This window comes from Globicephala melas, chromosome 1 (assembly GCF_963455315.2).
Source record: "Globicephala melas chromosome 1, mGloMel1.2, whole genome shotgun sequence".
Lineage (NCBI taxonomy): Eukaryota > Metazoa > Chordata > Mammalia > Artiodactyla > Delphinidae > Globicephala > Globicephala melas.
The window spans coordinates 22654435-22667479 of NC_083314.1; the positions used below are offsets into that span (position 1 = coordinate 22654435).

Consider the following 13045-nt stretch of genomic DNA (forward strand, 5'->3'; position numbering starts at 1 on the left):
ACCCGTGTCGCCTGCATCGGCAGGTGGACTCTCAACCACTGCGCCACCAGGGAAGCCCCGAGGGTTGCCTTTTGGATCCCTGGTGCCAGAGGCCTGGCTCCCTTGGGTTTGACTCAGCTCCTTCTGTTACCCCAGCTCTTCAGTGTCCATCTGGCAGCTATTGACAGGGCACCTCCTGTACCCAAGCATTCTGCTTGTGACACACAGTCAGAGAAGACAAGGTCCCTGCCTTCCCAGCTTACAGGCTCTCGGGGGTGATTATACCATGTGGTAAGGGGTGCTATGAGGGAAGAGGCTCCGGGAACTTTGTGAGCCCCACATGCCACCTGGGAGTGTAAGGGAAGGCTTCCTGGAAGAGGAGGCATCCAGGCTGAATCTTAAAGGATGGATGGGAGTTTGCCAGGTGTGTATGGGGAAGGTTGTCCAGAGGAGGGAACAGCATGTTCCAAAACCCAGAGGCAAGAGGCATTAAAGGGCTGTTTCCTTCCTGGAGGCTTGCAAGCTTGAGAAAGCTTTACCCCACTGGACCGTCTCAGGGCTCCTCACGACATCACAGGATATCAAGTGTTTATAGCACAAAACCTTCTCAGGGTACAAGTGCTCCAAAGGGGGTAGTTTCTTGCGTGGAGTTTATCACGGAAGCAGCCCACTGTGACTGAACCCGTGTGCAGTTCAGTCACTTCCCTAGGCCTGCAGCTTGGCCTTGGCCCTGGGCCCTGCAGTGTGGGTCCTCCTGCTGGACCCGGCTTCACGTGCCATCTGCCCCCGCCCCCCCTGCCACAGTGCTGAGCTGGCCACCTCCCAGCCCTGGGCCCAGCACGCCTTCAACGTGTCTCTTTTCCTGGCTCCCCAGCCCAAGGAAAAGCCTTCTTGGCCCAAGAAGGCTCCCTCGTCACTCTCTCTGCTGCTATCCTCCTCCCTCACTTTTGAACCTTTTTGGGGTCCTTTCTGTCTCTGCACTGACCCCTGTGCTCCAGGCTGCTCAAGGCTCAACCTCTGACCCCTCCCCGATGTTCTGTCCTCATCTCCACTAGCCTCCTTATTCGGCCTCCCTGTTCCTGCCACTTCCTTGTTCTGTGATGAGCTTCTGGCTCCAGCCCATGTCCTGGGCCTCCTGCCACAGACCAGTCTCTGTTCTCAGAGAGTCTGAGACATTCAGGGGCTTCAGAGGCCTCCGGGGAATGCAGCCCATCGCCTCCAGACGGGAGGGGGGAATCGCCCGAGTCGCAGGGAAGTGGAGGTTCAGGGCCAGAACCCAGCTCTCCAGCCTCCCAGCCTGTCTGTTCTTCCTTCACCTGTGGCCACAGTTTCAGCTCGGGCCCTAGGCTGTGACCACCGCCTCCCCTCACCCCCTGGCCAGGCCCAGTGCTACCCTCTGAGCCCAGTTTGGCTTCTCGATTCTGACCCAGCAGCTTGGGCACAGAGAACCTACCGGTACCACGTAAGGCAACCGAGAGAGTGTTTCCTCCCCAAAGGGAAGGGGGGCCCATAGGGCATATTTTAACATTTTTTTTAATTTTAAAAATTTATGTATTTAAAATTCAAAAAGTACAGAAGGAGACAGAGCTAAAAGGAAGTCTCCCTCTTGTCCCTCCCCAGGGACAGGGTCTGCTTCCGTTAAACACATGCTTCCAGGGGTTTCCCTGGTGGCGCAGTGGTTAAGCATCCGCCTGCCGCTGCAGGGGACACAGGTTCAAGCCCTGGTCAGGGAAGATCCCACGTGCCACGGAGCAACTAAGCCCGTGCACCACAACTACCGAGCCTGTGCTCTAGAGCCCGCGAGCCACAACTACTGAGCCCACGTGCCACAACTACTGAATCCCGCACGCCTAGAGCCCATGCTCCGCAACAAGAGAAGCCACCGCAATGAAGAGTAGCCCCCGCTCACCGTGACTAGAGAAAGCCTGTGTGCAGCAACGAAGACCCAATGCAGCCAAAAATAAATAAATAAATAATGAATAAATAAATAAATAAATTTATTAAACAAAAACATATGCTTCCAGGGATAGCCCATGCATACACAAGAATGGATGTATATGTGTGTTTTTTCTAACTTTAAACTCAAATGATAATGTGATTGATAGAATTCGAATCAAAAATAATCTCACATCATGCTCTGTGTTCCAAAGGAGATAAAATTACCTACTAAAATAAACTTCAGGAGTAAATTTAGCAGCATAGAAGGACACCCAGGATATATTGTTAAGTGAAAAAAATGAGGTTCCAAAATAGAATGTATGTAGGGTTCTATTTTTGTTAAAAGAAAGTTATGTTCTCTCTTTTTAAAAAAGTCTTAACTGTCTGAATGGCCAAAGAGGAGCCTAAGGAGACATGACAGATAAATGTAATGTGTCCTGGATGGGATCCTGGAACAGAAAAAGGACATTGGGTAAAAACTAAGGAAATCTGAGTAATATTCCATTGTTTGTATGTACCAATATTATTCAGCCTTTAAAAAGAAGGAAATCCTGCAATATGTGACAACATGGATGAACTTTGAGAACATTATGCTCAGTGTTATAAGCCAATCACCGAAGGACAAATACTGCCTGATTCCACTCATATGAGGTATCTAAAATTGTCAAAGAGAGTAGAATGGTGGTTGCCAGGGGCTGGGAGGTGGGCGAACTGGAGAGTTGCTAATTACTGGGTACGAAGTTTCAGTTACAGGAGATAAGTAAGTTCTAAGGATCCGCTGAAGGACGTTGCGCCTGTAGATAATGATACTGTTCTATATATACACTTAAAACTTTGTGAAAAAACAAACAAACAAAAAAAAAAACAAAAAAACTTTGTGAAGACAGTAGGTCTCATGTTAGATGTTCTTACCACCATAAAATTAAAAAAATTAAAACTTAAAAATAAATAAGGAAATCTGCATACTTAAAGTATGGACTTTAGTTATTAATGTATCAGTACTGGTTCATGCATTGTAACAAATTACCATCCTAACATGAGATATTAATAGTAGGGGAAATTGAGTAGTGGTATATGGGAACTTCCTGTACTAGCTTCACTATTTTTCTATAAATATAAAATTGTTCCCCAAAAAAATTTGTTGTAAAAAGTTGGACAGACAACACAATGTTCTCTTCAGATCATGGGGTTACAATGTGATTTCCCCCCCTTTTGATTTACCTTTGTTTCCTGTTTTCTATAGAAAACATGTATTGTTTGTATAATGAATAAACAACAGACCTTGCTATCGGTGCCAGCCCTCATGGTGGAGGGTTCCAGGTGTGCCAGCAGCCCTGGCTGTGTTTGCCTTGGACACCCAGGCACAATCCAGGCCACTTGCCTGGGAAGGGGCTGCTATCAAAGGGACTCTAGTGGGGCCTGGAATCCACTCACCTGTCCTTGGCCAGGATGGTGTTCCAGTGCCCAGCACTCTACCTTAGAAAAATTTTCTCCACTTAAAAAAAAAATAGTTATGCATATGTCCATTGTAGAAAAATTTAGTAGTTCCTATAACACAAAAAAGACAATAATTTACTTGAAATTCTATTGCTCAGAGAGGACTACTTCTTATATTCTTGTAGTTTATCTCTTCAGACTTTAAAATTCCTATGCACACGGTGCAAACATATGCATACATGTGACTGTTTATGAAAATTGGTCATACGATGGATATGGCTTGGTAGTTTGCTTTTACCACTTAGCCGTGTATACAGAACTGATTTCCATATTCAATACACGTTGACACTGTCATTTTATTTTATTTATTTACTTTTTGGCTGCACCGCCCGGCATGTGGAATCTTAGTTCCCCGACCAGGGATTGAACTTGTGCCCCCTGCAGTGGAAGTGCGGAGTCCTAAGCACTGGACCGCCCGGGGAGTCCTGACCGCCAGGGAAGTCATTTTAGATGACTGTGTTATATTACAGTATACTGTTAAACTATAATCTATTTCATTCTCTACTGCTGGATATATAGGGCTTTTTCCCCCCGCAATTTGTAAATTATTAAAGAGGTATTCATTGAGTGCTGCCACGAGCCAGGACCTATTCTGGCCTCTGGGAATCCAGCCGTGCGTGAGCAGCCTGGCCTCGGCCTTACAGACAGAGCTCACGTTCTCACGTGAGAGGGGCACGCTGCAGGTGGCCGTGAGGCCGAGCGAGCTACCCGGGTATCTGGAGCTCCGTGTAAGCACTCAGCCAGCACTAGCGGTGGCGACTGTAGTCAATACCATGGGGGCGCCGAGGGTGGCAGCCCTGCTGTGGCGGTGCAGAGCCTGATTGGCTACCCTGAGAGCTGGGACTGTGGCGTCCACAGCCTCAGGGCCCTCTCCTCCTGATCCTGACTGTGCTCTGTCTCCCTAGGCCTGGACATCCACTTCATCCACGTGAAGCCCCCCCAGCTGCCCTCCGGCCAGACCCCAAAGCCCTTGCTGATGGTGCATGGCTGGCCTGGCTCCTTCTACGAGTTTTATAAGATCATTCCGTTGCTGACTGACCCCAAGAACCATGGCCTGAGCGATGAGCATGTTTTTGAAGTCATCTGTCCATCCATTCCTGGCTACGGCTTCTCAGAGGCATCTTCCAAGAAGGGTACGGGCTGCTGCAGGCTGTGTCACTGCCCCAGGGGTGGGGAGTCGGCTGGGACAGCTTCCTTCAGAGCCTAAGGAGGCTGAGGAAGGAGGGGTCTGAGACCAGAGGGAAGAGAAGCAATGGGGGCGATTTTATTGCCAGAGGGCCAGTGCATCTTCTCAGGATGTGAGGGGCGTGGCAGGCGGGGGACCGGGCCGAGTCACGACTGTTCAGAGCTGGCTCAGGGCCTGGACTCTCGTGTCCTCAGGAGCTGCCAACTCAGGGCAGGTCCACGTGTGGGCCCTGCACTGTTCCGGGCCAGCGAGGCCGACTAAGCCCCGCACGCAGCGTGGGCCCACGGACGCTCTGCCGGACCGGCCTGAGCCCATCACACGCCCTCACTGTCTCCTGCACCAAGGCCAGCACCAGGGGCACTGCCTTCTGCGCACCGGGCACCCCACCCTTGGGCTCCAGGATTCCTTCTCACCCCCTGTGAGCTGCTCTCCCCTCAGCCTGGGGCGGGGGTGCTGAGGAATCTCAGAGGGCCTGGGAGGACCCAAGGCGTGACCCCCGCACGGTTCTTCTTTCCCCTTTACAACCAGGCTTCGACTCAGTGGCCACTGCCAGGATCTTTTATAAGCTGATGCTGCGGCTGGGCTTCCAGCAATTCTATATTCAAGGCGGAGACTGGGGAGCCCTGATCTGCACCAACATGGCCCAGCTGGTGCCCAGGTGAGGGTGGCTGTCAGGCGTGTGTGTACGTGTGCAGGTGTGTGTGCACAGCCCATGTGAGGTGGATGTGCAGGGAGGCGGGTTATGCACGCCAGGCCCTGCCTGGGAGTAGTGTCTGAGCCTTGGAGCAGGGCCCACACAGGCAGGATATGTGTGGACCCAGGGGAGACAAGGGAGGGTCCCTGTCATTCAGCTCTGCCTGGGGCACTTCGACGTGGCTCTTCCCTCCACTTGATGTCACACAGGATTGGTGACTCTGGGCCAGGTTCCCAGGCAGAGAGGGCCAGTTAGAGGAGGGGAAAGTTGGGGAGTATACCTTTCTGATGGACCAAGTCCCAGGAGAGGCCTGACCGGGACCTGCCCTTCCACCATGTGGTCACCCCAGGGGGCAGAGGCCGAAGAAGGCTGGCCCTGTGCTCTTCAGCCCTGTGGCCTCTTTCTCCTCCATCTCTGCCCCTGTCGCTTCCCCATCCTTGATGCCACCCAGCCTCCCCTGGCCCTTCTCTGCCCTCAGCCACGTGAAAGGCCTGCACTTGAACATGGCATTCATTTTAAGAAATTTCTACACCCTGACCCTTCTCCTGGGACGGCGTTTTGGGAGGCTTTTTGGCTACACCAAGAGGGATATGGAGCTGATGTACTCCTTAAAGAAGATCTTCTTCAACTTATTGAGGGAGAGCGGCTACCTGCACATCCAGAGTACCAAGCCGGACACCGTAGGTGAGTGGGCAGGCGGAGGGAAGCCTGGCTCAGTGGTTCGGGTTGGGTGGGCTTACATCCATTCCATTCAGCAAGGCTCCCAACCGGGGGGAAGCCTCACCCACCCCAGGAACACGGTTCACGGGGTGAAAACCTCTTGTGAGAGACTCAGAGCTCCTTCGACCCTTACACGGCATTTCTCCACAGACACGAGTGATGCATGGTCATAAAATTCCCAAACAACTCCATTGAGCGGCATCAGTGTTCCTGTTGGCTTTGACCCCTGGTCCCTCCACCCCTGAGCCCAAGTCCTACAGTGAGAAGCAGAGGGATGGACAGGGATGGAGGGAGGACGAAGCCTAGGGCTCTTTAGGCCTGGGGCTTTGGGGGCAGGAGGGTGCCCCAGGGCCTCGGGGGAGTGTCCCCAAGACACTGAGGAGGGCCCAGCAACCGTTTCTGCCATCAGGGCCCTGTTAAGGAATAATTTTTTTTTTTTTTTGCGGTACGCGGGCCTCTCACTGTTGTGGCCTCTCCCGTTGCGGAGCACAGGCTCCGGACGCGGACGCGCGGGCTCAGCGGCCATGGCTCACGGGCCCAGCCGCTCCGCAGCATGTGGGATCTTCCCGGACTGGGGCACAAACCCGTGTCCCCTGCATCGGCAGGTGGACTCTCAACCATTGCGCCACCAGGGAAGCCCAGGAATAATATTTTTTTTAAGATATTAATCACACAGCTATACTTTGTGTGTGGGAGGGGTATACTATATTTTTTGTCAATAAAGTAATTTACAAATGTAAATTAAAACCCCCCAAATATTTAAAAAGATAAAATCATATAAATAAAAAATGAACACGTGTCAAAGATTTTATTTAACTCATTAATTAATAAAGGAGCTAGTAAAATGTAAAACAGAACAGTTTGAAGGCAACTGGGAACACTAAAGTAAATTTGCTAATAGATGCAAAACTTGTCAAAATCCACAGGGTAAAACTCAAGTAAATCTCCACGGGACAAATTTATTTTTCTTTTAGTTTTTTTGAGATATAACTGACATACAGCACTGTATACATGTAAGGTGTACAGCATAATGACTTGACTTACATCTGTTGCAAAATGATTAGCACGATAAGTTTAGTTAACATCCAACATCTCATAGATACAAAAAAAAGAGAAAAAAAATGTTGTTTACTATGTGATGAGAACCTTTAGGATCTACTTTGCTTCTCTGTGAACAAGAATCATTTGCATTCCTATCAGTTTTCAACAATTTACAGAGCTGTAAAAATAGCTCTAAGACAAGGGAAGAGGGATCCCCTTGACAATCACATGACCCCAGAAGGGTCCACTAGAAACTCTTCGAATTCCACTCAGAGGATACCCAGAAATTGTTTTGCCCATTTCCAAGTCTTTTAGAGTTTCCATGACAGTCTCATGCTCACACACGTTAGGCAGCTCATGATAATAATAACAGTGTTTTATAAAACCAGTTTTTTTCCTCTGATTATAAAAGTAATCCATGTTCATTGTCAAAAAATTGAAAGATGCAGAAAAGCACAAAATAGAAAAGACAGTCACCTGAAACCTCTCGTCCTTCCCTACCTCTCCTCTCCCAGACCTGCAGAAGAACTTGCTAACATTTTGGTTGATGAATTTTCGCAAATGGGATCTGTCCATATAACCAGCATGCACTCAAGAAACAAAGCATGACCCACCAGCCCAGAAGCCACCTGTACCCTCTTCTGGACACTACCCATCACGCCCAGGGCAGCCAGCCTCCTGACCTCTGACAGATAGATTGCTTTTGCCTGTTTTTATACTTTATATGCCTTGGAATCCTCAAATAGGTGCTCTTTTGAGTCTGGCTTCTTTTGCTGAATATTTTGTTTGTGAGATCCATCCATGCCATTTTTAATGCTTGCTCAGTCTTTGAGCTTATGAGTGGATCAATATTATCTGTAACTGGTTCCCTATTTTGGACTTTTAGGTTGTTTCTAATTTTTCACTAATCACAGAATAGAAACCAAAAAAAGCCCACTTTTTAAAAACAGCATTCATATGTATTTCTCATTGGGATCCTACAAAACCTGGAGTCGTAGACCCTTCAGTTTGAAGGAAGTTGCCCATGTAGCGTATGGATCCCTAAGAGGTAGTGGGAGAGGTGTTACCCCTTTTGCCATGAAGGATTCCAAGGCCAAGGGTCAAGGAAGTGAGGTGCTCCTAGAGTTAGGGCAGGGCTGTGCTCTGACGCGGGCTTCCTGCCCACGGTGCCGCTCTGGGGGACCGGCACCGCACCTCTGTCCTGCTGGCCAGCTCCCTGGCCCCAGGCCTGAGCCGCTCGCTTGCTTCTTCCCGTGTCAGGCTGTGCTCTGAATGACTCTCCCGTGGGACTGGCTGCCTATATTCTAGAGAAGTTTTCTACCTGGACCAATCCAGAGTTCCGAGACCTGGAGGATGGAGGCCTGGAGAGGTGAGACCCCGTCCACCCCTGCTGCTGACACCGCCTTCCTTACCCACCTCCCTTCTCGCCATCTTCATCCCTGCTTTATCTGCTTTATCTGGGTGGGATGGTCAGCAAGTTCCATCTGTTGCTGGATGTCCCACAAATCCTCACCCTGTGGCCAGCCTAACCCTGATTTTTGGATAAGGAAGCTGAGGCCCAGAAAGGTCTAGCCTCACAGTGGAGGGGTCAAGAATAGGATGCAGGGCTCAAGACTGTTCTGGTTGCTAAGCAGCCTCCTCCTGGGACCGGGGCGTCCAGAGGGCAGCAAGAGCCTCTTATTGGCCAAGATGTGGGAGCAGCCCACGGCCCCTCCCCCCAAACCCCGGAAGAGCCGGGCCTCATGGCCGTAGGAATGCATGCTCTGTGGAAGCTGGTCCTGCAGGGTGGCTGCAGAAAGAGTGGGGAGGCCGTCCTGTCTCCCGAAGCCTTGGAGCCTGCAGCCTCGACAGCGCAAGATTCCTGGGTCCCTGGTCTGACCTAAGCTTCATCAAGGTTGGTCTTGACCCACCTTCTCCAGGGCCCATCCCTTTTGTTATTGCTTCAGAGACACAGAGAGTGCCCAATACAGTGCTAAGATGTGGAAAAGAGTGAATGGATCTGGCCCTGGAAGTAGGGACTTTGTCTAAGCCATGCCCTAGCCCCAGCACCTGGAACAGCACTGGGCATATAGTTGGTGCTCAATAAATACTTGTCTAATGAAATGAGCTCTAAAGATACATGCCAAGAACTGTGGGGCATAGAGAAAGGAGGATTCACTCTGTTTCAGGGACAGGGAGGGGTAATGACTGGGAGAATCTATTTGATCTGGGCCTTAAAGGATTAGTAGGAGTTTGCCAGGTGGAAAGGGCGAAGAAGGGAATTTAGGCAAAGAGAAGAGCAGAAGCAAAGGTTGGAGTGATTAAAATGCATGGTGTACTTGGAAGGGGTAACTTGTCCAGAGGCTGGAGCAGGTACAGTGGAGCCAGACCACAAACTCATTCCTACAGGCGGGTCCTCCAAGAGCCTCACCCTGGGATCTGTCTCCCCTGCCCCACACTGGGCAGCACCCAAAGGTCGATGGAGTGCCACCGGGAGCACCTTGGCGAGGGGTCCGGCCCTGCTTCTTGCACACAAGTGCCTGGAGCCAGATGTGAGACCGGCCAGACCGCCCGCGGGCTTCCCCCTTCAGCTTCTGCTTGGCTGCATACCAGAGCACCAAAGCTTTGAGCAGGGGACAGACGTGATCAGATCTGTGTTCCATAAGGGACACAGATCTTTTTGCAGGAGGGTGGAAATGGTTGCTGTGGTAGTTTTCAAGCTGTGGTCAGAGCTGTAGGGGTGATGGAAGCACTTGGCCAACTTGCCAAAAGCCAGTTCACCAGTTTATTTATTTTTAAAAATTTATGTATTTATTTTTGGCTGTGCTGGGTCTTCGTTGCTGCGTGCGGGCTTTCTCTAGTTGTGGAGAGCGGGGGCTACTCTTCATTGCGGTGCGCAGGCTTCTCATTGCGGTGGCTTCTCTTGTTGTGGAGCATGGGCTCTAGGCACGCAGGCTGCAGTAGTTGTGGCGTACGGGCTCAGCAGTTGTGGCACGCGGGCTCTAGAGCGCAGGCTCAGTAGCTGTGGCGCACGGGCTTAGTTGCTCTGCGGCATGTGGGATCTTCCTGGACCAGGGCTCGAACCCATGTCCCCTGCACTGGCAGGTGGATTCTTAACCACTGCGCCACCAGGGAAGTCCCAGTTCACAAGTTTAAATGCTTCTTTTAACTGTTCAGTTTCCATTGACTGGTTTTCATTTTGTTATCAAAATTGCATTTAAAAAGACGTTCAGGACTTCCCTGGTGGCGCAAAATGTGGTTCTAAGGATAAAAATGTAATTGACCAACTGCATCTAAATAGCTGAAGCAAACAAGTAAATTAAGCAAACTGACCATTTTGGGCCAATTGGCTTCTGATGAATCAACGAAGCTAACTGCATACAGCTGAGGAGCCTGGCAGGCGGAGCAGCAAATGTTCTTTTTTATTTTATTTTATTTTATTTATTTATTTTGCAGTACGCGGGCCTCTCACCGTTGTGGCCTCTCCTGTTGTGGAGCACAGGCTCCGGATGCTCAGGCTCAGTGGCCATGGCTCATGGGCCCAGCCGCTCCGCGGCATGTGGGATCCTCCCGGACCAGGGTACAAACCCGTGTCCCCTGCATCGGCAGGCGGACTCTCCACCACTGCACCACCAGGGAAGCCCGCACATGTTCTTTAATCCAGGCAGCAAGGATGGGGTGGGAATGCAGGAGTGAGGGCAGCAGGGCTTGGCGGGGACACAGACAGGCTGAGCTCATTTTCGTCACAGACATGCCGAGCGGGAGATGCTGGCAGGATGCCCGGGCGCAGGTGTCCACTTGGTAACTGGGCTCACAGATCTGGAGCTCAGGTGAGGGGTCGAATTGGAAGGAGTTATTTCCACTGTCCTCTTGGTGAATTCGTAGCTGGAGCCACAGGGTAGATGTCCTCAGACAGAGTGCAGCAGGGCAGCATCCAGGGATGCTGGGAGGAGGCTTATTGGCTGCTGAAGGACCAGAAGTGAGAGAGTCTGGGAGGACAGACCTGGTGAGAGGGCCCTACCTGCGAGGCCTGGGCAGCAGGGACAGTTCCAGTGTGCAGGGTCAGGAGGCATGGGAGAGATGGCAGGGGTGGGAGAGAGGGGACAGGGGTATGGAGCGAGGGGAAGGCCTGAGGGCATCCGGGGTTGGGGGGGCGGGTGACTGACGTTTGGGCCTGAAGAGGCAGATGGAGGCATTTAGGGCCCAGGACAAGGGGCGAGAGCTCTCCTAAGCCCCAAATCTGGACTCAAGCAGGGAAGGGTATGGGGGGTGGGAGCTGCTGCCCCATGAACTTGGATTTCCTCAAAGAGGCAGGCAGGGCAGGCGGGAGGCTGTGGGTGAGCACACGGCCGTCAGGACCTGCTGAGGAGGTGGCAGCTGAGGTTGGAGAGCGTGGCGTCAGTAGTGCTGGAGTCCCCTCACGTCTGTGGACTGTCGGGTGGGCTCAGGGTGGCAGAAGGCCCCCAGGGTGAGGGTACTGAAGGGGTGAGTGATGGCAGGGGAGCGAGAGGGCAGGGGAGGCCACATGGAGGGCTCCGGGGGCTCTGGACGCAGGCCGGGCTGAGGGAGCCCAGCAGCAGGAGAGAGAGAGGGCCGGGTGGGCCCAGGAGGAAGTGGGGCTTCCAGAGTCTACAGGCCACGTGCTCCAACATTAGGTACCAAATGATTATTTCCTTCCAGAGTGTGGGGCTCTGCAGTCTGGGTGGGGTTCACCTGCTCAGCAGTTCCCAGGCTGGAGAAGAAAAGGGGTGTCCCCTGCTGAGTGGGTGTCGCGGGTCTCTGCAGGAGCCCATGGCTCCCTCCTGGGGTGACACAGGTTTGGCGGGAGGCAAGCTGGGGGCTAGTGAATAAAAATGCCCTAGGAGCTGCTGACCCTGCCCTGCTTCTCCTGGTGTCTGGTCAGGGCAGGATCGGGGCTTCTGAAGCCTGCCTGGAGATCAGGTTTGGCTCAGGGCCTGGCAGGGTGGGCCCCCCTGAGGATGGTCTGAAGGTGGCCTGCACTGAGGTCCCAGGAGTGGGCACCACCTCTGAGCAGGGTTTGCAGCATCCTACCCACCGACCTCCTGGCTACCCAGCGGTGACCAGCCAAAGCCTCTGGGTTCAGTTGCCCTCACCTGCTTCACCCCTTCTGGCCTGAACCGTTAGGCAGGTCAGGGAGGGGGCTGGCTGACACCACCCAAGATGACAGCCTGCCTTGTACGTAGCCATCACTCTGCATTACCTGTCATCACGGTTATGGTGACGCTGGGCCAGGCCTGCCTGTGGCACGGGGATAAGATCGCCAAGCTGGCAGCGAGGCCTGAGGAGGGAAGCCAGGAGGGCATAGCGCCTGGCGTACAGCTTGAAAGTGGCGGCCCTTGTTTGTCATACAACTGCACCTGGCACTGAGAGGGGCCTTCCGGTCTGCTTTCCCAGGAAGTTCTCCCTGGACGATCTGCTGACGGGTGTGATGCTCTACTGGACGACAGGCACCATCACCTCCTCCCAGCGCTTCTACAAAGAGAACATGAGGCTGGACAATAGGCACGAGGGGTAAGTCCGGCTGAGCCCGGAGCGGGGCTTCTGAGGAGGGTGGCTCCGAGGCAGGGAGCAGGGGAATGGCCTGGCCTTGGACTCGAGGGAGGAGGGAGGACGTTTGATGCGGTAAAGTACAGCCTAGCCTTAGGTGTGCACCGGGAGTGTAAGATGAGAACACAATTGAAAGGCCAGGGGCGTTGGGAGAGATTCCTGTCATTAGAAGTAGCTCATGGAGGGAACACCAGGCCTGGCCCCCAGACATCCCGAGGGGCTCCCGCAGGGCCGGGAGGCTGTCCTAGGGTGGCGGTGATGGCTCTGGGACTTCCCCGGAACCCTTTCCTGATCTCACAGGGAGACTCTCAGGCAGCAGCAGAGGGAAGGGGGGGGACAAAGGTGGGAGTTAGAGGCTGTCCCACCCCACCTCGGTGACGCTGTCCAGCTGGGGCAGCCCTTCCAGAAAAGAGGGCCCCAGAGAGGGCTGGAATTGAGGTGGG

At 52.7% G+C, this 13045-nt stretch overlaps 1 protein-coding gene across 5 annotated transcripts in view; it reads left to right on the plus strand.

Annotated features, from left to right (window-relative positions):
- Nucleotides 1–13045, plus strand: part of EPHX1 (epoxide hydrolase 1) — a 44279-nt gene that overhangs the window by 26571 nt on the left and 4663 nt on the right. For 3 of the 5 annotated variants that reach the window (XM_060302476.2, XM_060302627.2, XM_060302531.1), the window contains exons 4-8: nucleotides 4320–4547; nucleotides 5129–5258; nucleotides 5746–5978; nucleotides 8316–8424; nucleotides 12450–12566. In XM_060302476.2, the coding sequence (XP_060158459.1) occupies nucleotides 4320–4547; nucleotides 5129–5258; nucleotides 5746–5978; nucleotides 8316–8424; nucleotides 12450–12566 (817 nt within the window). The remainder of the gene's footprint in view (nucleotides 1–4319; nucleotides 4548–5128; nucleotides 5259–5745; nucleotides 5979–8315; nucleotides 8425–12449; nucleotides 12567–13045) is intronic. The other 2 variants (XM_030868442.2, XM_030868447.3) reach the window with 1 other exon arrangement.